The sequence below is a fragment of the Fusarium solani genome (assembly GCF_023522795.1).
Source record: "Fusarium solani strain SB1 chromosome Unknown bctg00000003_1, whole genome shotgun sequence".
Classification (NCBI taxonomy): Eukaryota; Fungi; Ascomycota; class Sordariomycetes; order Hypocreales; family Nectriaceae; genus Fusarium; species Fusarium solani.
Window position 1 is genome coordinate 3,688,669 of NW_027072154.1, and position 26,925 is coordinate 3,715,593.

Sequence of the window (26,925 nt, forward strand, 5' to 3'; positions counted from 1 at the left end):
GATTCAAAGCTATCCAACAGGGTCTATCCACTACGCGTACTTCTTGACCATCTTCAAGATGGCCTCCTCAGTCTCCTTGGGGCTGGTCGCACTCAGGTAGTGGCCAGCACCATCAACAAAGGTGAGTGTAGCCTCGGGGCTTGAGGTGAAGAGCTTGATGTGCTCAGCAGGAACATTCTTGCCGAACACGGGGTCCTCGGGGCCCTAGGTGTGCGTCAGTATATGATGATGTGATGGGAACGACGAGTGACATACCTGAAGCCAGTAGACAGGACACTTGACATCACGAAGGCGAAGCAACAGGCCATCACGCTCGAGAAGGTTGGCGACGGCGGTTCGGAGCTTCTTACGGCCCTCATCGCCGCTGTACACCTGCTTGAGGGTTTCATCCCAGAAGGAGAGTGTTTCAGCTGAGGGGTTGGTGCCAAAGCCTACGGAGGAGACCAGGCCGCGCCAGACCTCGTCGACAACAAAGTCTGGGGTGGGAGTGGCGCTATCCCAAGAGTCGTAGAAGGGGCGCAGCGACGTCTTGGGGTCCCAGCAGCCTTTCTCGCGGGACTCGGCAGACTCGTAGTCCATAGAGGTACCGAGGGGCAGGACGCCGAGTATCTAAGTGGGTGAGCTACAAGTTCCGCTTCTGTACTAGGAACCATCCCCGGAAGCACCGGCGTGTTTAAGAGGGACGTACCTTTTCAGGGGCCAGGAGAGCCATACGCACGACGATCCAGCCGCCTTGGCTGGTACCGAGGGCAAAGGCCTTGTCGATGCCAAGGGCCTCGAGGACCTGGAGACTCATGACGGCCGAGTCCCAGTAGGTGAAGTGCTCCGAGGGAGACGAGGTGGCGCCATGGCCGAGGGGCTCGATGGCGAGCAGGTTGACAGCGTCGGTCAGGGCCTTGCTGCTGAACTGGGCGTCAAACAGTGACGAGGTGGTGCACATGGAGTTGACGAGGACGACGGTGGGCTTGCTGGGGTCGACGGCATCGCCCGAGAGACGGTAGCCGGCCTTGATGCCGCCCAGGTGGGGAACAACGATGGTGGTTTTGGCAGCCATGGTTTGACGACTGGTTGATGAAGATCTCCTAGCAAGCGAAGACTGGTCTGAAGAGAAAAAAGAAAAGGGTATACGTACGAAGAGGAGAAAGAGGGAAAGCGAGGAAAACGTCTCTCCTCTTGGGGCTAAGCTCGCTATGTACCAACTCCATAGAAGTCCACACTGGTGCGTGCGTCTGTTCGCGCCCGCGTAGTTGCGTGCGACGATCAGGGGCAAACAATGGTTTGCAGCAGATTCTGGTGTCGCCGCAAAATGGTGGGCAGATCGAGGCCGGAAGAGGATAACTGCTCCGAGGGGGCGGCGCCGTTCCGCTCCGGGAGTGACGGGTCCCCGAGGGACGGACCCGCGAGAAAACGGCCTCTCCTCCCGGGGGAGGGTTTAGTTTTCAACGTCTGAGCGGGCCGGACCGTTGAAGACTAGAGAATTGGGTATACAAACCGTTGTGAAGAGGTCTCTTTTTTGCAATTCTTTCGATTCAACTTGCAACAAGACTCGAGAATCTGTGATCTTGTTTCGTTTCAGGCACGTACGAGCATAGTCCACCAGCGGCCGAGGAGCCGAGGCAAGGCTCCACCACATCAACCGGCACTTGCAACGCTGTCCAGCTCGTTCTGGTTAAAGCGGCCCGCTTAGAGTGCTTACGGACGACACCGGCGCCACGGAGCAGGGACGAACTGATTCAGACCCTTGCCTGAGTCGCAACAAGAGAATCAGATGTCACTCTTTTGGGGCGAACTAGTTCTTGGGCTTGCTCGTCAGGCCATGTTCGGCGAACTTGACTTGCAGGTTATTCAAGAGTAGAGGTTGGCCCGCTCGCAAAATTGTTCATGTTTCTTTCTCTTTTCAGATAACATTGTTTTTCCTTTGTTGTTTCATTGTGGAAGACATGTCGTCTTCTGATTCTGTACTTCCTGGTCTGCCGGGCTTTGACGCCCACAATATCCAGCCATGGACTGTCGAGGTTGTCGTGTGCATGACCGTCCTGGCACTGGCTTCAGTCGGCCTACGGCTGTTTAGTCGACATCTCAAGGCCCAGCAACTATGGTGGGATGACTATACCATCATGTTCTCGATGGTGAGTAAAGTATGTTGCTCAGTTGTCAAGATCCAGACTCATACTTGTAGGCATGGAATCTAGTGGTCGTCGGTTTCATCTTCGCCATGCACTCGTGCGGTATGGGCCTCCACGCCGACAAGGTCGACCCCAAGGACATCGTCATGATGGCAAAGTGGCTGGTGGTGGCCGAAGTGCTCTACGCCTGGAACCTTGGCTGGACCAAGCTGAGCCTGCTGCTCATGTACTACCGCATCTTCCGAGTGCCCTACTTCAAGAAGATGGCCTGGATCGTCAGCACTTTTGTCTTTGCATGGGTCATTTGCATCACCTTCCTCTTCATCTTCATCTGTATCCCCGTCGAGAAGCTCTGGTACCCGGACATTCCTGGTCGCTGCATCAACCAGGTCGGTACCTGGATCGCCAACGCCGCGAGCACCATTTTCACCGACGTCGTCATCCTGATGCTACCTCTGCCGCCCATCTGGAAGCTGCAGCTGGGCAGGTCTGAAAAGATTGGTCTCACCACTGCTTTCGCCCTCGGATTCTTCGTCGTCTTCGCCTCAGCCTACCGAACGAGCGTCCTCTTCACCTACAGCAACTCCGATCCTACGTATACGCTCGCCCCGACGGTCGGCTGGACGGATATCGAGATGTCGGCTGGCATTGTTTCGGCAAACCTACCGACCATGTTGCCAGTCTTGAAGCTCGTTGCTCGGTTTACCGGACTTAGCAGTATTGCGTCAACTGTTCGCGCTGGTTCAAGGCCTACTTTCGGATCCAAGGGGGACAGGAGTGCCCAGGGCCTGGCCTCGCGGGAGGATACCAACAAGGGCACCAGGTCAAACTCCAACACCAGCTCGAGGGGGGATGACTTTTATCGACTTCCCGACGAGACCGACTCTGATGGATTGATGAAGGGGTCGGGATTTGGAGACTTGTCCACGGCGTCGGATGCTAAGCTGAGGCCTGACACGAAGGGCTATGAGCTCACAGTCAAGACGTACAAGTCGAATCCTGATAGGGATGATGATAGCGGAGAGGGGATTCTCTTGCAGGGTATTCGGGTGCAGAGAGAGTTTGAGCAGACGACTACAACGCGAAAGCCGTGAGGGAACGATCACAAGTGTATTGATAGATGAAAAAAAGCGTGAGAATTGGCCAAAATACAGACAAAAATGATACAATTAAAAACAAATCATCAAGCCCATTACCAATACAGTGAAGCCTATGGGTTTTTGTGTTCAGGGGGTTCTAACTAAGGCTAATATTGATTCCTGGGTACCTATCCATGGCAAGATTGGGCGGACCGCACGTTCGATATTGAGGTGTTCACCATGCAGTGCCATGCCACTGGCGCAGCAGTGCAAGAATACATGAGATTGATTTGGGAGAGAACCCTGCCAAAACATTCTCTTGTTTTCTTTCCCTCCCTCAAATTCCTCCTGAAACCGTTGTCAGTCAGGACAATAGAAGCCACAATCAGCCTCCAGCTGCAAGCCAACAGGTTTCTTTGTTACAATCTTTCCTCTTCGACCTTCAGGGCGCCTTCTTTCCTATCAATCACCATCTCCTCAAAACCACGCCGAAAGTGCTTTTCAGTGCCTCAACTTCATCAAGAGACTTCTCCCTAGTGGTTCTGCAGAAGCAACCTTGCAGCCACGAGATGGCTTCCAAGATCCCCCCTCCGCAGATCCCGCCGCCAAAGCCGCCACCACCACTGTTTGATGTGTTGACGACTACTGCGGATGACCTTCGCAAGCGTCTCGAGGCAGGAACCATCACCAGCCTGGAGATTGTAGAGTCGTATCTCTCGCATATCGAGGCACACAACACCACCGGCGCAAAATGCAGGGCCATCATCTCTACCCCTCCCAGATTTCAGCTTATCGCCTGGGCTGCTCAGCTCAATGAAGAACGCCGACGAGGGGACGTGAAGGGTCCTCTTCACGGAATACCCATTCTACTCAAGGTATTTACTTCATTTCCTCTCTAGTGTTCATGTTACGTTGCTAATCCGGACTTCCGGCAGGACAACATTGCTACTGACACGTCTCTCGGGATGCCAACCACCGTCGGATCCTATGCTCTCTGGGACTCCTGCCCAGCGGGCAATGGCCCAGTCGTCGAAAATGTATGCCACGCCCTCCATGAGTCCATACCTTCTAACAAAAATTGATCAGTTGATCAACTGCGGCCTCATCATTCTTGGAAAGGCCAACATGACGATAAGTCTTCTGAGGAATAAGGCCTCAAGATGTGCCTCGAGGTAACAATGTAACAGGAGTTCATGGGGATGAAGTAAGACCGATCCCATGATGGCTTCGGCTCCCTCTCAAATCATGGGTTGACTGACGTGGACAGAGGCGTGAGTGGGTGGTCTGCCGTTGGGGGTATGTGCGAACCTGCGTATATCCCTACTGGTTACAAGATCGGAGAGAAACCTCGCGGTGAAACTGTAGGGCTGCAAAAAAGCATCTTTCATTACATTAACCCACTGTTTATAGACACCTGCCGGCTCTTCGACTGGATCTGCAGTGGGCGTCGCCCCTGGGTTTGCCCCAATCTCTGTGGGAACCGAGACTTCTGGGTCCATGGTATCTCCCGCTGCTGTTGCAGCTCTATACGCACTCAAGCTCACACCAGGCTCCATTCCGATGACTGGGGTTATGGAATTGACTGCTTGCTTTGACACGCTAGGCGCTTTTGGCAAATCAGCATTGGATGTAGCTCTCGCCTGTGATGCTCTTCTAGCTTCACACAGCGGTACGAGTCTGGCCTCGTTCATGTCATCTATGAGGCTTGAGGACGTTTCAGTGGGCTTCGTTGACATCGAAAAGTGGAGGTTGCCTGCCGGTACTCAGGTGGACGATCCGAAGTACTTTGAGCAAACCGTAAGTACATGCGACTGGCGCTTTTTTCTTCTCTTCCGGCCAATCAAGGGTCCAGCTTGCTCATACTTCACAGGCCCGAGAGTACCGGCAAGCAAAGGATATGCTACGACAGAGTGGTGTCAAGGTTGTTGACGCATACATCATCCCTCCAGAGGAGTACATGATAGGTGACACGAACGTCGACGATTTGATGGACAAGATCATTAGTACGGAACTCGGGCGAGAAAGATGATGGCGATGATTAGCCTGCTAACTTGATTCAACAGGATGCCAAGGAAAGAATGGCATCGAGCGCTACCTCAAAGCCCTGAAATTCTCCAAGGTCAGAACTTTGGAGGAGATCTTTCAATTCAATGAAGACCACGCCGAAGTTGAGCTTGACAAAGGTATGGCACTTAATCGATCCTTCAGAGCATATCTGACGTGTGGCATTAGTACTGCCCGAACCAAGGCGGGCTCTCGGGGCTCGTCACGGAATCGAAGCCGGATGCGGAGGTTTCGGAGTGGCTCGAGGAGTGTAAGCGCTGGGCGGCCACGGAAGGAATCGACAAAGTCACCTCAGAGCAAAGTGTGGATGTCGTCGTATGTTGCTCAGACAGCTACTTTGCAGGCGTCTCAGTGGCAGCGCGTGAGTGCAACACATCCCCTCCACTGTGCAGTTTCTAACCAACGTAGGATACCCGATGGCGGCGGTTCCTTTGGGGTACATTGAGAGTAGCGGACGGCCATACGGCCTCCAAGCCATCGCCCCAGCCGGTCAGGAGGCGAAGCTGGTCAGGTTCATGGCGGCGTGGGAGCGCGTCTTTCCGCCGAGACGGGTCCCGGATCTTGAAGCTTGCGAGAAGGCGAGAGTTGGTTTGGGGGGATGGAAATTCGGATCGCGCCGCTCCAAGGATAATGATTAGATTGACCCTGCAACACTCTGGCGTGCTTCTCAAAGCAAGTACCTACCCGTGTGGCGGGGGGTACAGGTCACTCTGTTCGCACTGCATCCTCAAGCCAGCAAGTTAACGATAGCATAATATCAAGGAATGATATCTGCTAAGTATATAACTTTATTACAATAATGATATAGCTCTGCTAAGGATCTATCATTATGTTCTAATTTTGTTCTAATTAAGATCTATTATTATATAATATTATGTTAATTTCTTATCGTTAAGCTAGGAAGTTGACCCAATAGTGTAATGCAAATCTTATGCCACACTGTCCTGAACCCCCCTTCACCCCTCATGAGGGGTGAGACTTCTCTACCGCTACGTTCGCAAGTAGAGATAACTAGAACAACAGCACAACTCAAAAAGACAGCAAGAAGCTCTTCATTATAAAGGCCCTTTCTCATACCATAATGGTAGATAAACGCACGACTTATCTCTTGATGATGCGATGCTTGGTTGAAAATCCTCAAATGCTGATCCGCAACTGTAGGGTAGGGGCACTACGGCGAACTCCACGTGATCTTGGGCAGCGGCTCAGGCCCGTTTGGCTGCACCGCTCTTTGTTCCACGGTTGTTGAAGCCCCTGGCGAAATCGCGTCGCCTTTTGATGCGCATTCTGCTCTGCTCCCGCTGAAAGAGCTGTCGCCCTTTCCTTTGTGCTCTCCTCCTTCTGCCGTTTGACCGACCTCCCCATTGGTCGTCTCCTCAGCTATCGCCGTCGCCTATTCTCTCCTCCACCGACACGTCACCGAGGAAGCTCTCCCACCAAAACCCGCCGCCCCTCCCCCGCGGTTTTAATCGACGAACCCGTCTCGCATGTTTTCCTCGTCAAAGCGACCCGACCGCCACTGAACGATACTCGATTCCTAGGTCCCGAGCTGCTCTGTCGAGCAGAGCGAAACACCGCTACAATGAGCCGGACCTTGACGAGCCGGCAGGCCGAAGAGCTGTTCGTACAGGGGAGCTCCTGGAGCTTGTCACTTGCCCGTCTGACCACACTGCAGGCACAAATCTATCATCGCATACCTCGCCGCGAATAATTTCCAGGATAGCGTCACTGCTATGAGGACAGAGCTCAACCTGGGAGAGGAAATCTTTGATCCTGCCACCGCTAAGAAGTATGAGACGTTGCTGGAGAAGAAGTGGACCAGTGTTGTGCGGTTGCAGAAGAAGGTATACTACCTGCGCTCTGTCGCATGCCCCCTCGGCTAATGAGGCGACTCTCCCAGATCATGGATCTAGAAGCACGAAACGAAGCTCTCCAGACCGAACTCGACAGCGCTACACCGACATCCCTATCCAACCGCAAGCAAGATCCCGCCTCCTGGCTTCCGGCTGGACCACCACGACACGTCCTCCAATCGCACCGAACTCCCATTAACTGCGTTGCGTTCCATCCCATCTATTCGTCCATCGCGTCCGGAGATGAAGATGCCATCATCAAGATTTGGGATTGGGAATTTGGCGAGCTGGAACGAACGGTGAAGGGCCACACCAAAGCGGTGCTCGATCTAGACTACGGTGGACCCAAGGGCCACACGCTGCTCGCATCGTGCAGCTCGGATCTGACTATCAAGCTATGGGACCCATCCGACGAGTACAAGAATATCCGCACACTTCCTGGACACGACCACAGCGTGAGCGCCGTTCGGTTCATTCCTTCAGGGGCCCCTGGAGCACCACTTTCCGGCAATCTACTCGCGAGCGCTAGCCGAGATGTGACGGTGAGGATATGGGACGTCACCACAGGATACTGTCTGAAGACGATACGAGGACATTCCGATTGGATTCGCGACGTGAGCCCATCCCTAGATGGAAAATACCTTTTGTCGACCGGCAACGACCGAACGCTGCGACTATGGGATATTTCAATGAACACTCCAGAGACAAAGATGGTCATGATCGGTCACGAGCATTGCGTCGAGTGCTGCGCTTTTGCCCCCCCTACGTCTTACCAGCACCTTGCGACCATGGCTGGATTGAAGAAGGCTCCTCCAGCCAGCAGCACGGCCGAGTTCATGGCGACGGGATCCAGAGATAAGACTATCCGACTTTGGGATAGTCGCGGAACGTGCATCAAGACGCTGATCGGTCACGACAACTGGGTCCGAAGCTTGGTGTTCCATCCCAGCGGCAAATTCCTTCTGTCAGTATCCGATGACAAGACAATTCGATGCTGGGATTTAAGCCAAGAAGGAAAATGCGTCAAGACACTCGAGGGAATGCATGAACACTTTATTACCAGCTTGCGATGGGCGCCCCCGATCACCAAGGGCCCGGCGGACGAGGCCAACGGCGAGATTGGGACACCGAAAAAGGCAGCAGCGGCACCTCAAGATGTACAGATCCGCTGTGTTATCGCAACTGGAAGTGTTGACACGTCATTGAGGATCTTCTCACGGTAATTGGATATGCTTGGAGCCGTAAGCGGCAACGTGAGAGTATTGGACACGAAATAGGAGGGAGCCAGGGCACTGCTTCAACAGATGGAGTCAGCTGGCCGGTAGCCGGACATACATGCAACGGGCACGTCTACGCCTCGTGCCGATAATGCTTTCAGGACGACTCTGTCGACCCTTGCGCAGCGCCTTTCTGAGAGGACGTCGCGCACGCCCCGACAGCGGCATTCCGCCCTTTTGGAATTCCTAGGGGCTGTCTCGGAAGCGTCGACACTTGGTCACAGGCCGAAATCCTGCTCTTATCGCCCGGGTGACGGACGACCCGGGCTTTTGGACAGGATTCAAAGTCTAGAAGCTATACTACAACACACAAACATACACATCAACACAACCTTCTACAGACCATCCGCCGTCACATGCGTCCAGTGCTTGGGAATTTTACGAATGATGTTAGATACCCAGACGAATGTTACGACAGTGAAATTGAAGCGCTTGCTATAATGCGGCCCTTGCCCCTGGTGACTGTGATTGATGGGGAGTCAAGAGATGGAGGTGTCTTGGGCTGGACGGGACGTGAGGAATGGAACTTGGGAAAAAGCATTTGTAGAAGATGGGGGCATCATAGAGAGATATTTCACGTATGTATTAACAGATTGAACTTGAACCATTGGCAGTGTTGATGAGCTTGTCGTTGACGAACTTGGTTGTGGAGCGATGGCTGTCGCAAGTGTAGAAACGGACATCGAGGAAGCCCGATCAATGGATCATGAATTCTCGTTCAATTTCCTTTATTTACTAGCGGACTATGCTATAGACTCGCTGCCTTTTCTGTGGTGACGATATCAACAGGAGAGCACCTACGCATCAATGACGCCACGATCACTCATGTTCCCGCAGTGGAAACAATGGAGGCTGAATTCAGTTTACCTTCAATTGAGTGATTCTAACGGACGTCATTTATGTTTCTTGCCTTTTATTAATAGCTGCTGCTGTGCCTCGTTTGTAAACACTCCGGATCTGCATCAAGCATATTTGTGATACCAGAAACACCATGTCAGCCATAGCCACCCGTTTTGTGCGACCCCTGCGGCCGGTGATGTTGGGGCAGCGCAGTTTCTGCGTGTCAGCACGACACAGTGAACAGAACCCACGGTCCAAGTTGTCTTCAGAGAGTCCCATGTCTCAGAAGAGCCAGTGAGTTTGCGCATAACTCCTTCAATGAACCAGTTTCTGATAAGAGTCTAGGAACCAATCTTATGTGATTGGCGGCGTCGGACTCGCCCTTGGTCTGGGCTTCTTTTACCTCATGACACGGCCCGAGAAAGCAAAGGATCAGCCTATTGAAGGAGTCAAGACAAAGATTGCGAGTACAAAGTAAAAGACCGATGGCTGGGAGGGAATCAGAAGCGAGGGATGCGAGATGGCGTAAGCAAAAAAGCAGGATTGAGGACACTTGAACGCATGCGGTATTATGGAGCGAGGGCCCTTTGTCAAATTGGAGATACGATTTAGGCAAGTTGTCACATTCTGAGGCGTCAAGGCAGCAGTTGATTTGCTACATGTTGATTGAGTGAACGCTTCAGCCTAGAGAGAGGCAGCCCGGTGGGTGAAGCCATGATCCTGGCTAGACACGTGGTCTGGAGGAGGCCAAGCCCGTTGGACCGCGTCATCGCACACGACGCATTTCCTGCGGGTTCAGGTTCAGCCTTGCCTCGTTTACGCAAATTCAGCCCTATCGACTGTAACGGTTAGACCCAAGCGAGGGTTTCGAGTTGCTGTTGTTCTTGTGTTATAAGTCACTGGAGGCTCTTGGAGAGAGAGTCTAGACAGAGCCCGGCTTCTTTGTCTCTTCCCCGCGGGCCTTTGTCGATCCACACACACAAACCCCTCAACACCATTCTTTTTTTACTCCACCTTGAAAGATCCACGCCAGGATGGACGGTGACGGCTTCTCCGTCATTTCACTGACGTCTCTGGGATCAACCATCTCCCACAGGATCTTGTCTAGCGCCGAAGAGCTCAACGAACTCAACGGCTCGCTCGAGGTTGAGAACTCGCAACTGGCACACCTTGCCGCGAGACTGTACCAGCTTCATCAGCATGTCGGACAGCTAGAGACAGCGCTCAACGCGGCTGGCGTCATCTCGGTTCGGTTACAGACGCATCTGAGCCAGAGTCTCGGGTCGTGCGATGTCATCACCGCCGTGCTAAACAAGCAGGCCATGCGGCTGCAGGTCGACACGCTGCCTATGGTTGATGAGGTGTTTCTGGTAGTGTACAATGATGCTGTTGTTGCCTTTTCACGACTGTTTGCTTTCTTTGCCAAGGTGCTTTCGTTGTAAGCTCAAACTGTGAACCCTTGTGTTGCGATGCTTTGTTGACTCTTTTCCGTTCAGGCAAAGCCGGAATGAACAGGATGCCGCGCTTGACAGCTCAAGCGGCAAAGAGGTGTTTCACCATGTTAACCTAGCTTGTCATCAAGCTTCTCAGACCAAGGATGTGTTGCTCACTTCGGGGGCCCCATCTGATACTATCGCATCGAGTAGTAAAGGGCCTCTCCCCGGTGGCGACGTTGAGCCTCCACCCTACGAGCCTAGTTCATCACAGTCGCCCACTGCCGAGGCATCGAGCTCGTCTTCTGGATTTTCCAAGGGGTTGTCTTCGCTGACAAACTCGTTCAAGGCCATGACTGCTGGTCTTTGGCCGAAACCTGATCCTTTAGCGACGGCTTTTTGTCAAGCAGCTCTCCGGGGTGATGTGCAGCAGATGAGCGGCTTCCTCGCGCAGGGTGGAAACATCAACGGTCGCAACGGAGAGGGCAACACGCCTCTTGGCTGCGCGGTGCTAGCTAACAAGGAGGAGGCTGTCAAGTTTCTTATCGGAGCTGGTGCCGACGTCAACTCCAGGGACCTGAAGCTGCCACCTCTGTTCCTAGCCGCCTCGGTCGGCAGCATCAACGTTGCGAGATTCCTAGTCAACCAAGGTGCCGACGTCGACCAGAAGAGTTGGTCAGGGCAGTCATACTTTGTGGATGTTTGCAACAGCGAAAACTTGGAGGGTATAAAGCTACTGCTGGAGAGTGGCGCCAAGGCGAGCACGACAACCTTGTCGGGACGACCCATGATTGCGCAGGCTGTCAAGAAGGGCAATATTGAACTTGTTCGTCTTCTACTGAAGCACGGGGCGAGTGCAAACTCGGGAGACATCACGGGCAACTCCTTGATAGCTATTGCGGCCAGCCAGGATCGCATGGATATGGTGCACCTCCTCCTCGAGAACGGCAGCAACGCGAGCGCCAAGACACTCACCGGAATGTCCGTCATGGGAGAGTGCATCACCAAGAGGAAGCTGGACATGGCCCAACTTCTCCTCGAGAACGGGGCCAATGCCAACGTCAAGGACCTGGTCGGTCAGCCGATCCTCATCATCGCCATCCGCGACAACAAGCTCTCCGAGGCCGAGAGGATTAGAGTAGTGCGCATGCTGCTCGACCATGGCGGGTCTCCCAATGTTTCCAACGCCACGACGAGCGTGACGGCTATCTGCTACGCTATGGAGATGGGTAGCACTGAGATGGTCAAGATGATGCTTGCGGCTGGCGCTCAGACGAAGAAGAAGATGAGTAGTGGAGAGACGCTTCTGCTGTACGCCATCGATCACGGCAGAAAGGACCAGGCTAGACTGTTGTTGGAGAATGGTGCTGATCCGAACGCGACTGACAAAAAGGGGAGGACGCCGTTGATGCAGGCCATCTCGAGGAGGGATGTAGACTTGATCAAGTTGCTCAAGGCGCATGGTGCGGATGTCAATGTTGGAGGAACCATCTCACCGGCCGAGCTCGCCCAGACGATGGGGAGCCCAGAAATACTTCAAATCTTGGGATTCAGCTCCCCAGCTAACAGGACACCTACATGGGCTGGTCAGACATCACAACAAGGGGAGCAGGGGCAGGGTTCAGTACCTCGACCTCAGTCACCACCGCCGGGATACGATGCGGCCATGGGTAAGGGCTAAGGGTGAGTGGGTGAAGGAATTAATGGCTGATGAAAGCTGATACCCAAATATTAATAATCTTATTCCTTTTTCCTGATGCAACGCCTGTCTATGTCTATGTCGTGTCATTTTACTTCTGGTGAAGAATCTCGCGCAACCACCAAACGTGTATCCGCGCATCCTTTGTCAACTCTGGATGGAAGCTCGTTCCCAGTACATTACCTTGCCTCACGGCAATAATATCACCAGAGTCATCCTTGGTGTTTGCCTGCGATAGGCCGGGCTTCATCTTGTCCACCCGACCGGGCAGCTTGGCGAGGACCTGCACGGGCGGCCTCTCGTCCTGAGAGGTGCTAATGATCTCCTCCACGACAGGCGCGCGGATAAAGACGCCAGGGAAAGGCTCGCCGTCTTGAAGGAAGGGAAGGTCAAGGCCGGACTCGAAGCTCTCAATCTGACGACCAAAGTGGTTGCGGTGGACGCGCACGGCGAGACCACCGATGAGTTCCTGGCCGCCCTTTTTGGTGGCGTTGGCTTCATCGGAGAGGAGGATGAGGCCAGCGCAGGTTCCCCAAACAGGCCGTTTTTGAACTCTGTTTCAGTTAGTACAGAGATAAGCACTCTAAGAAGGGGTTCTTACTTGACAAAGTGTCTCAAGGGCTCGAGGAGACCAGACTGAGCGGCGACAAATGAGATTGTGGTGCTCTCGCCGCCGGGGATGATGAGTCCATTGCACTGGGCGAGTTGCTCTTCAGTGCGGACCTCGATGCAATTGAACTTTGTCTTGGAAATGCCGTCGGTAGACGAAAGGTACTCGGCCGCCTTGTGGACAAGGTCTACATGCTCAGAGAAGCCGCCCTGGAGGGCGAGGACGCCAATGGTAAGGCTTAGCATGATGATGAGTTGGTGGCCTTAGAATATGATCTGCGAAAGAAGATAGAAACAAGATAGATGTATCTCGGAATCAACAGGTTGCGATAACGGAGAAGTTGTCACATCCTCGGAGGGTATGGCCGAAGGCGATTCTTCTTAGTCAGGGTCCCGTTAGCTAAAGAAGATCCCCAGATTCTCGTTCGGGAGATTGGAAAAAGATGGATACCGGAATATCCCAAAGAGGACTAAGCCATGCATTAGCACCATGCGAGACGCACATGCCGCATGCAGACAAAAGGGACGCACAGAAGGCGGCGACGTTGAGGAGAGCAACTCCGAACTTTGACAAAGGTGAAGCTCCGGCGCGGCGGCTCCGGGGTATGCCGTGAACTAGCAAGGGGGGTACGTGAGTCAAGGAACAAAAGATCGAGTCAGCTCTGCTAAAAGGCTTGGGGGATTCTAGGAGAAGCCGTTTCTGTACACTGCCGCTCATGCAGCTTGGTGGAGGGGGCGATATGCGGCTTTGGTGGGATAGGCCCAGGTGATGATGGGTCTGGAACTGGGGTGGGTTCCGCTATCTCACCTTCTTAGAGGGGAATGAATGATGTCGTTAGGGCGGGCATTGTCATTGTCAATCGACAATTGATCAGGAACAATGGGAGTTTGTAGGTTATCCACGGATCTGAATTGTGGCGAAAAAGCCATGCAAGCAGAACAATCGGACTCTGCAAGTCAAGGTTTCAACACACCCTCAAGATGAGAGACATTCTAGAATCAAGGGCATGAGGGAGGGATCACGGGGGACAGGGTACAGTAGATACGCCGAGACGCAATCTCTACCAGTCATTCTTGCATGATGCTATATCTCTTATCCCTCTTCTTCCCGACAATTGCCGCAATCTCTGGAATCTCTGACTTGTTACATCCGCCCTATTGCATCCGTCGGAACAAGGGCGCGGCGCCTAGATCGGATGTCGGAGAAACGACCGCTAGTAACGTAAGGAGGGGGGACATTAAGGTTTCTCTCCAAAGAAAAAAAAGTCTCTCGTCACATGTACATGAAGCGTGCATGCATTACGGACGCGGCGGACGCAGACTCTCACTCCGCAACCCGTGGTGCTCCGGCGCCGCATACCGGGGCGGCGGAGGAGGAGGAGGGGCATGCCGAGAAGGAGGGCTTCGGTATTGTTCTCTTGTCCTTCTTATTTGAGTAATACCTACTTTTGGGTTTGCGTGTTGCTTCTTGAGTCAGAGACATAATAAAAAGGGTACTTCTCACAGACAATCTCCTTCCTTTACTCTCCTCATCTCCACACACACTCATCATCATCGCACTCAACTCCTCCTCTACCTACCACTCTTCACAGATCAAACCCATCAACATGACCAACGATAGCTCCAACAACGGCGGCGAGGCCAAGTCCTCCTTCACCGTCAAGGCCGGCCTCGCCCAGATGCTCAAGGGCGGCGTCATCATGGACGTGACCAACGCCGAGCAGGCCCGCATCGCCGAGGAGGCCGGAGCCTGCGCCGTCATGGCCCTCGAGCGAGTCCCCGCCGACATTCGCAAGGACGGCGGCGTCGCCCGCATGTCGGACCCCGCCATGATCAAGGAGATCCAGGAGGCCGTCACCATCCCCGTCATGGCAAAGGCCCGCATCGGTCACTTTGTCGAGTGCCAGATCCTCGAGGCTCTTGGTGTTGATTACATTGACGAGAGTGAGGTTTTGACTCCTGCCGATGATGAGAGCCACGTTGAGAAGAGTCCCTTTGGTGTTCCCTTTGTCTGCGGTTGCCGAAACCTGGGTGAGGCCCTCCGTCGCATTGCTGAGGGTGCCGCCATGATCCGAACCAAGGGTGAGGCCGGTACTGGTGATGTTGTCGAGGCCGTCCGTCACATGAAGACCGTCAACCGCCAGATCGCCCAAGCCAAGGCCGCCCTCGCCGAAGGCGGCATCATCCGCATCCGCGAGCTGGCCCGCGAACTCGAAGTCGACGCCGAGCTCCTCCGCCAGACTGCCGAGCTGGGCCGTCTCCCCGTTGTCAACTTTGCCGCCGGCGGTGTCGCTACCCCCGCCGACGCCGCCCTCATGATGCAGCTGGGCTGCGACGGCGTCTTTGTCGGCAGCGGCATCTTCAAGTCCGGCGACCCCGCCAAGCGAGCCAAGGCCATCGTGCGCGCGACGACGCACTTCAAGGACCCCAAGGTGCTGGCCGAGACGAGCACCGGGCTGGGCGAGGCCATGGTGGGCATCAACTGCGACACGATGAAGCCCGAGGAGAAGCTTGCCGTCCGGGGATGGTAAAGGAAGATTTTATCTAATGATTAAAGGGAAAGGCGAAAAAAGACATACCACTGTGTGGGAGGGAAATCATGAGCTACTGAGAGAAAAGTCTCGTATGCGTTTGCATCAAAACTAGCGGGCGCTTGACGCCATAATTGAGAATTGCAGTTTGCCCATCCTCTGATCTATGCTTGTGTGACCATGAAGTATTAACATGATAAAGAAAGAAGGCAAGCATCTTGACTGACAAAAGAAGGCTCAACTGTATTTGTCGACTACATGTCGAATCATCTGTCTGGTATCTCTAGATCTCATGCTGTGTGACACTCATGGGCTACCAGCGCAATCATCCCTGCTTGCCAAATTGCAAGTCTATCCATCGCCCTCAGATCCAAAATTTGTATATAAATGATGCCAATCTTTTGCGCGCTCAAAAAGGCGACATTGACTCTGCCTTGGCCTTCTTCTTCTCTGAACCACCCTGCTCAATCAGAGTTCGCTTGCGATCGTTGCCAGCCTTGTTCTGGTACTTTCTCTGTCCAACCTCACGTCAGTATCACCCATATAAAGAAGCTAAAGGAACTTACACGAGTCTCTGAGTGTGGCGAGTTTGTGATGCGTGTGATCCAGGGCGCTCTTATGGCCGAGTGGATCAAGACCTTGTTGTCCTACCAGCTGTTAGTAGATGCGCACTTAAACGGAGTAGGGATCACTCACTCGAAAGGCATTCAAGATGCGGCCCTAGCGCTCCGAGAATGTCGAAAACTCTTCCCACTGCGTCTCGTTGTTGCTCCACATGGGAGTCGTGTTGAGGCCCTTCTGAGCAGCCATGGCCTGCTTCTGTTGCACAGTTAGATGAGCGACCCAGAGTGAGTGTCGAGGACTTACGAGGATTTGCGCGCAGAGGAGTTCGATCTCAACGTCAGACATGGTGCGGTGGATGACGTTCTTCCACTGCTCCTTCATCGACGGCATGCGATTCGCCGGAGGCTGGAGCTCCTTGTCGGAGAGCTTGGACAAGTCATCATCGAGGCCTAGGCTTCGCCTCTGCTGGACAACCTCGGCGAGCCACTCCCTGACGCGCTTCTGTCCCATCTTGGCTCGCCACTCTCGAAGGTCGGTCCAGTCGCAGATGGCTTCAAAGATCTCGCGGATCCGACCGCGGAACTCGTCGTCGGTATTGGGAAAAGACTCATCTTGCTCTGGGGAGGTGGTGTTTCGATCTCTCTGGCATGAGAGGAGATCGTATTGTTGGCGGAGACTATTGGCGTGGGCCAAGGAGATGATGTGACCTTGGTACTTGAAGGCCGACTGGCCGAGGAGGGAGACGAGATGGCCGTCAGGACCGTCAGTGATCTGTGGGGCCTGGAGGCGGTGCCTCTTGGGAGGTCTGTCGGTGTCTAGCTTCGTTCCCGGGACGGCGGTCAGGGAGATGGGGTACTGAGTCGGGGTGACTGGTTCGAAGCGCTCGGTGCAGGGTGTTATCGTGTGAGACGGCGGAGTATTGTCGAGACCTGGCATGTCAAGTACCTCCGTCTTCAAGAAGTCGTGCAGCATCCACTCGTTGCCACGCGGACAGTGACCGTCCAGGATATTGGGTGTAGTAGGCACCATCCCTAGGGCCGACATCCCCAGAGGGTTTGGGGGATGAGGATGCCCATGGGTCGTTGGGGGTGGCATCTCCGAGATGTTGTTGTCGAACTGGGGCACCTGAAAGTGAGCCTGCATCGGGGTGCCGTCCAAGTTATATACAGGACAGAGCAGCTGTATGAGATCATGCTGAAGCATGTCCTCCTCCTGCTGATCCATGTGCATGTTGGCAGCTGTAGTGGAGGGCACCAGTAGATGACTCGAGGTGGGTTCTTGATCAAGTTGGTGATCTGTGATGGTTATATGCTGATCCAGGATTTCTGGTCGTGAAGAGAGTTGGGTGGTCAAGTGAAGGAGTGAGCTTGAGAGATTCATATACCTAGGCTAAGCAGTGGAATGGAACTGACAGCCAGTGCACAATGCGGCTTTTCGGTGAATTTCTTCACATAATCTCGCCTTTGTCTATGTAGGCAGTCGAGCTTGACTGTGGTTTGGCAATACCAATGAAACAGACAAAGCAGATGTACATGAAAGACCAATAAGAAGACAGTATTGTCAATGAAACTAACTTCAAACGGCGTTTCAACTTTTCGTGTGACATTTCCTCGATCCATCTTGTGTAAAACTCCCATCGAGTCTTGTGGAAACATCCAATCTATCTTCCCTTTCAACTCGATTTCCGTCTGCTTCTAACCGGCGCAGCTCGGTCGAACTCTGGCCATTGCAACGTAACACCAAATTGATGAACGCTAGCGAAAGATTGTCCACATGGTTTTTATGGAATGGGGATAACTTCAAGTTGGTAGGGAAAGCTAAATCAGCAGATGTGACGTGTCGAGGCGAGGAGCCCCGCACGCACAAATTCGGTTGCCTAGAATTGTTGGCTTGAGCAACTTCCTGATCCTTCAGAGAATGAGACAATCTCCTCGAGAATTCAGAATTCAGCTGTCCTCCCTGCTTGACCGCCTCAAACGACGGAACTAGAAACGCAAGAATGACCGTCATCGAAGTCGACATCGTCTTTGACTTTGTCTGTGCTGTAAGTAGCACAGCAACTGCGGGGCTGAGAGTTGAACACTGACGAATGAAAGTGGTGTTACATTGGCAAAAGACAGCTGGAGATGGCCATCTCCCTGTATCAAAAGACATACCCAGGTGGAAAGTCTGATATCTTTGCCATCAGCTGGCGACCTTACTACCTCAACTACGGCCCTTCAACGCACAGCATCGACAAGTCCGAGGTGGCCGATGTGAAGCTCGCCGACATGACTACCGAGCAACGAGAGAAGTTGTATCGACGAATGAACCAGATCGGACGCAGTGTTGGCATCAATTTCAAAAGTGGTGGAAAAGTCGGTGACACTCGGTTCGCGCATACGCTGGTTCGCCTCGCCAGCACAAAGGAGCCTGAAGTTCTGAATTCTCTCGTTGGAGGAATCTTTCAGGCCTATCATGAGTTGGAAAGAGACATTTCAACTAAAGAAGTGCTTCGAGAGATTGCCATCAACTCGGGTATTGCCGCTGCTGAGGTTGATGAGTGGTTGGATTCTGAGGAGCAAGTCAAGGCCGTGGATGATCAAGCTGAAAAGAACAAGGAGTTTCTAGCTGGGGCTGGTGTTCCAAACTATACGATTCAGGGAGAGCGACTTGATGGTCAACCTGATGCTGAGAACTTTATGGAGGCTTTCATCAAAGCCAAAGGTGGAAACTAGACGGTGGTACAATGAAGTTGGTTTGATTGAACTTCTCTTGGTTGATTTGAAACAAAGTACTTCACTTAAAGAGCCATAACGAAGGAATTATCTTGTGGCCTCTCTCGATTGTTTCCCTTCCGCACGATAGCCTAGGAGTTTTACCGACTTTGGAAAGAAAGCTAATAAATGACCCAAAGGAGAGCGGGATAGAGAGAGAATTGAATAAAAACATGAATTTAGCAAAATGCGGACAGATCCAACTTCAAAAAATGACATCTCTAGCAATTCTATCAAAAACAAGTACCTCTTCAGAGGTCTGACTTGCTATCTACAGTATTCTACGCTATGAATTACAAAAAAACACTCTACAGCGACGAGTAGGCGTTGAGAGCCAGCTGTCCTCCAAGATGGGCGTAAAGCACGTTGCCACTAGCAATCTTGCCCGTCTTGATCAGATCAATCATACCAGCCAAGCTCTTACCCTCGTAAACGGGGTCAGTGATGAAGGCCTCGGTCTGAGCACCAAACTTCATGGCGGCAATGGTGGTCTCGTCGGGGATACCGTAGATCTTGGCGTTGTAGTTGGGGTCGAGGATGACGTCGTCCGCGGTGATGTCGTCCTCGGAGAGACCAATCTTGGAGGCTGTGGACTTGGCGATGCGCAGGACTTGGTCAAAGGTCTGCTGAACCTTGCCTGAGGCGTCGATGCCGATGATCTTGCGCTTGGGAGAGCCGTTCTTCTCGGCCAGCTTGAAACCGGCGATCATGCCGGCAAAGGTGGAGCCAGTCACGGCGCAAACGATGATGGTGTCGAAGAAGACGCCGAGCTCCTTCTCCTGGGCCTCAACCTCGAAGGCCCAGCGGGCAAAACCAAGACCACCGAGGGGATGGTCGGAGGCACCGGCGGGGATGTAGTAAGGCTTGCGGCCGGCGGTCTTAAGCTCGTCGGTGAGCTTGGCGAGGGTGGTCTTGTGCTCGATGCCAAAGGTCGAGGGGTCGAGGCGGACGTCGCCGCCCATGAGGCGGGAAAGCTGGATGTTGCCGACCTTCTCGTAACCGGGGTCCTCCCACTCGACCCAGTGCTCCTGGACGGTGGCGGCCTTGAGGCCAAGCTTTGTGGCGACGGCCGTCACGGCGCGGGTGTGGTTGGACTGGACGCCGCCGATGGAGACGAGGGTGTCGGCGCCCTCGGCCTTGGCCTCAGCAGCGAGGTACCTGTGGGTTGGAAGTTAGCGATTGAAGATGAACTGTTGGGAGAGGAATTTGTTACGCACTCGAGCTTTCGGACCTTGTTTCCTCCATAGGCGAGACCAGAGTTGCAGTCCTCGCGCTTCGCGTAGACATTGACCTTGCCTCCGAGAGCGGCGGATATCCGCGGGAGCTCCTGAATGGGAGAGGGGCCGAAGAGGAAGTTCTCTCGGGGAATGCTGGCGAAAGGCTCAGGAAGAGAGAGGGAAGCCATTGTTGCTGGTATTTGTAAAGGGTATCTTGGTAAATTCTTGAGAAATGAATGAGTAGAAGACCAAAACAACAATCGAGGCGATCCAAGGGTATTTGAATAAAGTCTACCTCCGTTGCCGGCATCGTCGCAATCATGATAAGCCATCGGGCGTGATGGCCCCGCGACGGGCTTGATCCACCCTGCGTGGGCCGGCATGAGGATCTCTGAGGTTCATGATTGGGCAATGCGACGTAGGGCGTGAGGGACACGAGGGGTAAATGTCATTAACATCATGGGAGATAGGCTGCGGTTGTCATGTCATGTCGCCGGCTCGGGGGTTAGATGTGGGCTCCGAGGGTTGTCATGTCGGCATGACGAGTGGGTGATAGGTTAGGGACGGACATCACGCGAGCCATTGCTAACCGTTGGTTTTTCTTAATCTTTTACAGTAATCTAATCACTTTGTTTCAGCTTTGAATGACAAAATTGCTCTCTGATGTGGTGATGAGGTAGATACACCAACACACCAAGTCCGCAACTCTCCAAAGCACAATCTATCAGGGTTGTTGTAATCCCTCAAGTGGTCCCATTTTTGATAATTCCCTCACATCAAAATGAATCGATTCGACAAGTATTGCAACAATGTTTCTTTCAAATCGTGCACACATCATACAACTGTCTTGGCGCCCGGGTTCCGTCCCCCGAGATGGTTCTCACGCACGTGGCTTTGTACATGGGCTGAATCTTTTGCAACCAGCCCGGTGCACTTTTTCGTCTCAACTCATCAAATCACGTCATATGGGCAGCAGTTTATGAACCTTTGTTCGAGAAGCGGCGCAATGAAAATACTGCTTTCGGAGACCGGATCCCGTTGTCCCTAGGTATGAAGCGGCCTGGCTGGTTCGTTGTGTGAGCACTTGGATGGGGAAGCCCCGATTTGATTTTCAAACAAGGCTAGTCATGGCTCTGAAAGAACCAGGTATTGAAGTAGTATTGTTCGGTGATGGTTTTGTTTCAGTCTATGTGCCTTGGACATATGGTGCTTGTTGAATAAAGCCCCAGACTATCATACACTCTCTCATGACGACCTGATTAGGCCTTCACATTCTAGAGCCTACCGACTACCTCTATTGTTCTATGTGCCCCTAGGCTACCATAAATACCTAAATTTCTCCTCATTCTGCTCTTTGGGCTATCCTTTTTCACAGTCAAATATGACATCTCGCCGAGTATCCTAGCTCTTGCCTCTTCTACCCTAGGCCGGCACTGACTCGTCTTTGATTCTGCTGACACTTCGTGTCTTGGGCATGAAACTCGAACTTCATTTCTGGCGAAAGAATGGTAGTTCAAGTACCGAGCGAGATATGTAGCAAGGGGAACCATGTGTCCGCAGTCACCCCAGCCCTTTCACTTTATACGCTTAACGCTCGACTTCCTGTGCTGTTGCTATACAGATGTGATAAGATAACAAGGCCCATGAATTGAGCTTAATTTAATAGACTCGACCTCCCAGTCGCCAACTTTGCGACAATCTCGTTAATCTTTTGCGACCCAAGAGCGGCCAGAGCTGCCACATGCTGCTGTCTCCTCCGCGCATTGAGGCCTTGAGGACTCAGAAGTTGACTTTCTCCAAATGGGCCAAATGCAAATGCCCCTCCAGGCTTCCAAGGGTCTTGACCACGAATAAACTGGATCCATTTCTCTTGCATAGAGCGCGCGATTGCTTGCGCGGGTTGGTTGTGAGACAAATCATACGCGTTGAACAGATATAAGAGGTCAACGCCGTGGTGGGCGCGACTAGAAGCTTGCCACGGATTTGGCTGGTCGACAAGGAAACGGAACGAGGGCTTTTTGGTTTGTTGGCATCGCTTCATGAATAAGTCAATGGGTAGGCTGAATCGTGCGTCGTTGAGCAAGTCCAAAGCTCCTAGCTTGCATGAAACAGGTCGGTCAGAGACGATGCCGTATTGCTTCTTCAAGGCTGGGGCTGCTTCTCCGGCAGAGTCGAATGCATCACAGATGTACTCTGGGGACAAGGACTCAATTCCGTTTCGCCATAAAACCGACTGCAGTGGACCGCTTTGTTAGCACCTGGGAAGGGAAACGCGGCACCTCCATACCTCGTATTCTGTGTCTCCGATCAAGACGCGCTGGAAGTCGTCTCCGATTCTCTCTTCCCAGCCCTCCAGCTTTTCCTCCATTTGGAGGTAGAATGACCCCAAACCCAATCTTTCCTGAGCCTCCAGCATCTTGGACACAGGCGCATTACGGAGTGTCCAGTTTCCGAGTTGCGAGAGCTCGTTGGTCACCCTGGCTATGAGCATTTCTGCGGTTCCTCTTGGCTGAGGCGGGGAGAGATGATGAGTTCCCGACTGTAAGATGCACTGGCGGGCGGGACTGCCCATGAGCAGATGGGCGTGGCAGTAGACGGCCCCGGCACTTTCGCCAGCAATGGTGATATTTTCCTACGGATGACATGCGGCAATTAGGAACTGCTGGCGAGGATCTAACGGCTTGGATGGAACTCACGGGATCACCACCAAAGCCAGATATATGTGTCTTGACGAACTCCAAAGCCCGCTGTTGATCTCTCAAGGCCAGATTTTTCTCACTAACGCAGTCGCCAAATGCAAACATGTTGAGTCTGTAGTTGATGGTGACGACGACGATGGGTTCGGCCATGTCGATGGACTTCTGGACGAGCCCAGTTGGATCTGACCGTCAGACTCGACGGGCGAGTAAATGTGGTAGTTGAACTCACCACAAAGTCCCGAGGCGCTCGTTCCAAAGGACACAGCTTGGGAGCCCCCTACTGAGAATGAGTCCTTGAACTTCTGATTTGGTGTGTTGCCTGACCATGGATCCACACGAAAACAGGATACGGCCGCTCTGGAAGGACTTTCAGAGCAGGCGAGGTGACTTCGAGGTTCAAGCATCTAAACTCGTCCTCGTCCTGCGCGGGGATCACCTCATCTTGAGGAATGCGAAGTAAGTGACGAAAGTCGACGTGATTCTGAGGGCATCGCGGACTGAGAGGGTTAACAGCTTAAGCAGTGAAGGTATCTGTGTGTTGCATACCCGTAGCCGGTGCAGTCAACCTCCCCCGAAAGTGTCGCCGGTGGTTCCGGGTTGGCGAATCTGTATGGAATGGTTCCATATTGAAGGCCCCTGAACTGCCGAACATGCTCTCCCCGAGACACGCCGTGAAGGGTCGCACCCAACGTGGGATGGAACAGGGAAGAAGACATGGTTAATTACAAGAGCCAATGACAAGACTCTCACTTTGGATGACCTCGGTTGCCTTAATATCACTTACCGGTGTGTGTAGCCGTCCCACATTACCTACCCCTGTCCTGTCCCACCCCCCGCATTTCAACCCCGCGTCCCCCCGCAAACACCTTGACAGACCCGGTCCAGTGGAGTCAATGAGGTGGCTGGCCGGGGCCCGAATGTCCCGTCTTTGACATGGGAGTGGTTGACAGTACCGACAGGCATCTCCAAGGGTCACGTACATCCGGCTGTACCTGTTTGTCGAGCCCCACCGAGTGCTCGAACCCAACTTACCGCTGCTTCAAGCAAAACCTCAAGCTCTACTCTTTGCTTTCTCCCCGGTCGGGCCCTGCTCTGCGAGGATGAAACGCTGCTCGTACTGCCATAGGACGTTCATCAAGACCGAGCATCTGTTGCGCCACGAGCGTTCTCGTGAGACACCTGGGAGCAAATGCATGGTTGTCGCAAACTGACATGAGGTTGTCTAGACACCGGAGAAAAGCCATACCAGTGCCGTAAGTGCAATCGTCGGTACGCCCGGAGGTCAGTTCACGCCGTGGTACGATAGGCGTGCTCGTTCTCTCTATTCCTTGTCTTGTATGCTGATGAATTGGGATAGCGACGTCTTGTTGAGGCACGTCAAGTACTTCCACGGGCAGGACAACTCGTCAAATGACACACAGAGCAACCCCGAAAGCGCCGTCGAACAGAACCAGACCGTCCGTCGCGGGAGCACTACCGAAAATGAGGTTGAAAAGAGCGGTGATAACAGCAATGGCTTGTCAAACCAGGGGGACAACATGAGCCAAAATCCGCCAGCAATGGATGCGACTGTCTCGACTGACCAACTCATCACCTCAGAACTGGATGCACTGGCTGCGGCAACATTGTTGCAGGCTCGCAATCAAGGGCTAAACGGCGACTCTGCATATGCAATAACACAGCCTTCGCTTGAAGTACCTCATGAGAACCATCCAGATACTCTACCAGAGCCAACAGCAGCACAAGATCTCGTCGTTCCTGATTTGACGACCTCACCACCCGAGATGATCAATGGCAGCACCGACTTTCACGTCATGTTAAGCGGGGGGACTGATTTTGTGCAGTCATCCTTAATGATAAGTAAGACATGTTCAGCTAACGAGGGAACGGGCACTGAGGTCTAACTCGATAACAGGTAATGGCTTCTCCAACGACCTTGAAGCCTGTCAAGGTGTTCTCGACCTGTTCCACGCCAACTTCAACTCGTTGGATTTCCTGAACCTTTCTGCAGCCAATGGCAACTCTCCAACATTGACGAGCTCCCAGTTCGCCAGCACGGAACGCGCTGGCAGCATTCCCCTCGAGCGATTCGCCCAGGTCGCGCGGTTGTGGCCCAGCAATCGATCGAGACTGGCTGACGACGGCGCCGCGAGGATATGGATAGATGTGGTGGGTTATAGGGGCGACAATATCTTGACTGACATCTTCATCTCGGAAACGTCACCGACGCCGTCCATCGGAAAAGAGAAGGAGTCGAAATGGGGCCTTGATGAAGACAAGCGTCAAGAGCTTGTCCATGAGTTCGTGCCAGATGCCCTATCCAGTAGCAAGTTTCCGCCAGCACGACTGCTCAACCTCGGCCTCGACATTGTCTTTCGGCAGCCTCACTCACTGCTTCCCTTTATACATCGACCTACATTTTCTGCGAAATCTGCGCCAAACTTGGTCGTTCTGTCATTATGCCTCCTGGGGCTTGTCCACTTCGACTCAAAACAAGTTAGAGACTTCGCCTTCAGCTTTCTCCCGGCGGCAACTCAAAAGTGTTGTCACCAGTTGGCGACGCCGTCATTTGGACCGGGCAGCTCGGTGAGATTGGTTGCACATCTCACGTCTGCGGCGGTGCTTTTGATGGCTTGGTCCATCTGTCCACCTGTGGTATGTGCCCTTTCCAGCGTACCCAGTCTAACTGGCTGTCCTAACTGGCCCCTGTAGGACACACAAAACGAGACTTTGGCGCGTATGCTGTACAGCCAGACAATTTCTGTAAGGTCTTCTTCACTAAGCGTGATGGAAAGACTAACCAACGAACTTGTTCCAGGTTGCACAACTATCAGGACTATTCAGCGCCTGCCCAGACTCGCCGAGCCTAGGGGGCCTTGTAGAACAGCTCAGGATACAAAACGAGTCTCAAGGCCAACTAAGAAATGACGACGCTCTCTGGAAGGCCTGGGCGAGAGCAGAGAGTGTAAAAAGGTAGGTTGGCCAGAAGGCGTTCCTGGGGGCCACTTCGTTAACTTGGTGCGTAGACTGATCTCGGCGTTGATAATGACGGATGCTTGGTGGGCATATAGCTTGGGCGACAGACCGCTCATTCGTTCCCCAGCGATGCAGTTTGAGGTTCCATGCTCTGTTGAACTGTTCCAGGCTTCGTCAGCCAGATCATGGAAGCGAATTGTTGACAGCGGCACCAGCATTGTGTCTGGAACTGTCACGATACAGACCCATGAACCCTTGGTACGCCTGCCAGAGTCGCAGAACCTCTCGCCCGTGGGGATCATCGGGCTACTCTCCATAATCTGGATTCGCATTCTAGAAGTTCGTATCCGCGTGGCCAAAGTGCCGTCTGCCACCGGAGGCTACAGACTCTCTGACGCATCCAACCGAGTATTTGCATCTGATGAGGCCGGAAGAGCGCTATCGGGCTTGCTAAACGAGATCTACGTATCCTACTCGAGGTTCCTCAGGTACAAGAACCCAAATTGCATCGTCATGTGGCACTTCCTCAACATCAACCTGTTCGCCAATCTCGAAGTCTTTGAGCTCGCTGCGGGTCGAAAGGGGGCCGACGGCGCACACGAGGCTCTGCAGAACATTGCTGCTTGGAGTCAAACCTGGTATGCCCGACGGGCCTGCCTCCATGCTGCTGGAATTTATACCGCCATGAGCCGCCGACGTATTAGCGATGGCACCATGTTTCACTCGGAAGTCTCCATCTTTGCTGCGGCGCTCGTTCTTGGGCTGTATGTGTTCATGATGCCGCCAAACCAGCAGGACTCTCGGTTCGCAGACGTAGAACCATACGAGTTTCTCAACGAGGTGGACTGGCCTTTGCTGGGGGGCAATGGGATGGCGACGACATCGACGCCTGGGTCTACCGTCGATGACGGGCAGGAGAACGCAGCCAGGCGATTCCTCAGGGAAGGCGGCGTCATCAGCTTCTCGGGAGTAATATGTGAAGGAGGTTATAACGCGGCAAAGATGATACTACTGGAGTTTTCCAGCCTGATTGAGGAGGTGGGAAAGTGGAACGCGAAAGGGCTTTGTCACATTCTGAGGATCATGAGCGACTCTTTGCTTGATGTAGAGGATCAGCCCGAAGGTGGCTGAGGACTACAAGTGTAACATGATGTACTATTTCATTTGAAGCGAGCGTTTCTGCTTGCGATTTGACCAAGAAT

General features: G+C 53.2%; 13 protein-coding genes across 13 annotated transcripts; 8 read left to right on the forward strand and 5 right to left on the reverse strand.

Annotated features, from left to right (window-relative positions):
• Positions 1 to 30: 30 nt before the first annotated feature.
• Positions 31 to 1,054, reverse strand: MRS44_006731 (uncharacterized protein; the record flags this gene model as incomplete). The annotated part of the gene is made up of 3 exons (XM_046269876.2): positions 31 to 204; positions 256 to 609; positions 689 to 1,054. The coding sequence occupies 3 exons, from the start codon at positions 1,052 to 1,054 to the stop codon at positions 31 to 33; spliced, it is 894 nt and encodes a 297-aa protein (XP_046139652.1).
• Positions 1,055 to 1,940: 886 nt separating this feature from the next.
• MRS44_006732 (uncharacterized protein) lies at positions 1,941 to 3,220 on the forward strand (the record flags this gene model as incomplete). The annotated part of the gene is made up of 2 exons (XM_046269839.2): positions 1,941 to 2,129; positions 2,180 to 3,220. The coding sequence occupies 2 exons, from the start codon at positions 1,941 to 1,943 to the stop codon at positions 3,218 to 3,220; spliced, it is 1,230 nt and encodes a 409-aa protein (XP_046139651.1).
• A 554-nt stretch (positions 3,221 to 3,774) lies between these two features.
• Positions 3,775 to 5,907, forward strand: MRS44_006733 (uncharacterized protein; the record flags this gene model as incomplete). Its single annotated transcript, XM_065621867.1, has 9 exons — positions 3,775 to 4,080; positions 4,141 to 4,242; positions 4,292 to 4,377; positions 4,473 to 4,566; positions 4,616 to 5,002; positions 5,076 to 5,208; positions 5,269 to 5,388; positions 5,454 to 5,630; positions 5,678 to 5,907. The coding sequence occupies 9 exons, from the start codon at positions 3,775 to 3,777 to the stop codon at positions 5,905 to 5,907; spliced, it is 1,635 nt and encodes a 544-aa protein (XP_065477939.1).
• A 944-nt stretch (positions 5,908 to 6,851) lies between these two features.
• MRS44_006734 (uncharacterized protein) lies at positions 6,852 to 8,345 on the forward strand (the record flags this gene model as incomplete). Its single annotated transcript, XM_046269778.2, has 3 exons — positions 6,852 to 6,889; positions 6,945 to 7,113; positions 7,170 to 8,345. The coding sequence occupies 3 exons, from the start codon at positions 6,852 to 6,854 to the stop codon at positions 8,343 to 8,345; spliced, it is 1,383 nt and encodes a 460-aa protein (XP_046139649.1).
• Positions 8,346 to 9,390: 1,045 nt separating this feature from the next.
• On the forward strand, positions 9,391 to 9,717 carry MRS44_006735 (uncharacterized protein; the record flags this gene model as incomplete). The annotated part of the gene is made up of 2 exons (XM_046280487.2): positions 9,391 to 9,533; positions 9,585 to 9,717. 2 exons carry the CDS (start codon positions 9,391 to 9,393, stop codon positions 9,715 to 9,717), a joined length of 276 nt encoding a protein of 91 aa, XP_046139648.1.
• Positions 9,718 to 10,273: 556 nt separating this feature from the next.
• MRS44_006736 (uncharacterized protein) lies at positions 10,274 to 12,353 on the forward strand (the record flags this gene model as incomplete). Its single annotated transcript, XM_046279274.2, has 2 exons — positions 10,274 to 10,677; positions 10,736 to 12,353. The coding sequence occupies 2 exons, from the start codon at positions 10,274 to 10,276 to the stop codon at positions 12,351 to 12,353; spliced, it is 2,022 nt and encodes a 673-aa protein (XP_046139647.1).
• Positions 12,354 to 12,462: 109 nt separating this feature from the next.
• MRS44_006737 (uncharacterized protein) lies at positions 12,463 to 13,226 on the reverse strand (the record flags this gene model as incomplete). Its single annotated transcript, XM_046274530.2, has 2 exons — positions 12,463 to 12,925; positions 12,973 to 13,226. 2 exons carry the CDS (start codon positions 13,224 to 13,226, stop codon positions 12,463 to 12,465), a joined length of 717 nt encoding a protein of 238 aa, XP_046139646.1.
• A 1,361-nt stretch (positions 13,227 to 14,587) lies between these two features.
• On the forward strand, positions 14,588 to 15,511 carry MRS44_006738 (uncharacterized protein; the record flags this gene model as incomplete). The annotated part of the gene is made up of 1 exon (XM_046274529.2): positions 14,588 to 15,511. The coding sequence occupies one exon, from the start codon at positions 14,588 to 14,590 to the stop codon at positions 15,509 to 15,511; it is 924 nt and encodes a 307-aa protein (XP_046139645.1).
• Positions 15,512 to 15,920: 409 nt separating this feature from the next.
• On the reverse strand, positions 15,921 to 17,305 carry MRS44_006739 (uncharacterized protein; the record flags this gene model as incomplete). Its single annotated transcript, XM_046280486.2, has 3 exons — positions 15,921 to 16,025; positions 16,078 to 16,158; positions 16,379 to 17,305. The coding sequence occupies 3 exons, from the start codon at positions 17,303 to 17,305 to the stop codon at positions 15,921 to 15,923; spliced, it is 1,113 nt and encodes a 370-aa protein (XP_046139644.2).
• Positions 17,306 to 18,074: 769 nt separating this feature from the next.
• Positions 18,075 to 18,792, forward strand: MRS44_006740 (uncharacterized protein; the record flags this gene model as incomplete). The annotated part of the gene is made up of 2 exons (XM_046269708.2): positions 18,075 to 18,119; positions 18,172 to 18,792. The coding sequence occupies 2 exons, from the start codon at positions 18,075 to 18,077 to the stop codon at positions 18,790 to 18,792; spliced, it is 666 nt and encodes a 221-aa protein (XP_046139643.2).
• Positions 18,793 to 19,139: 347 nt separating this feature from the next.
• On the reverse strand, positions 19,140 to 20,236 carry MRS44_006741 (uncharacterized protein; the record flags this gene model as incomplete). The annotated part of the gene is made up of 2 exons (XM_046279273.2): positions 19,140 to 19,989; positions 20,049 to 20,236. 2 exons carry the CDS (start codon positions 20,234 to 20,236, stop codon positions 19,140 to 19,142), a joined length of 1,038 nt encoding a protein of 345 aa, XP_046139642.1.
• A 1,466-nt stretch (positions 20,237 to 21,702) lies between these two features.
• On the reverse strand, positions 21,703 to 23,463 carry MRS44_006742 (uncharacterized protein; the record flags this gene model as incomplete). The annotated part of the gene is made up of 6 exons (XM_046278109.2): positions 21,703 to 22,281; positions 22,336 to 22,680; positions 22,745 to 22,929; positions 22,977 to 23,024; positions 23,072 to 23,244; positions 23,294 to 23,463. The coding sequence occupies 6 exons, from the start codon at positions 23,461 to 23,463 to the stop codon at positions 21,703 to 21,705; spliced, it is 1,500 nt and encodes a 499-aa protein (XP_046139641.2).
• A 496-nt stretch (positions 23,464 to 23,959) lies between these two features.
• Positions 23,960 to 26,854, forward strand: MRS44_006743 (uncharacterized protein; the record flags this gene model as incomplete). The annotated part of the gene is made up of 6 exons (XM_065621868.1): positions 23,960 to 24,000; positions 24,105 to 24,607; positions 24,663 to 25,402; positions 25,460 to 25,510; positions 25,566 to 25,720; positions 25,774 to 26,854. The coding sequence occupies 6 exons, from the start codon at positions 23,960 to 23,962 to the stop codon at positions 26,852 to 26,854; spliced, it is 2,571 nt and encodes an 856-aa protein (XP_065477940.1).
• Between the last annotated feature and the right edge of the window lie 71 nt (positions 26,855 to 26,925).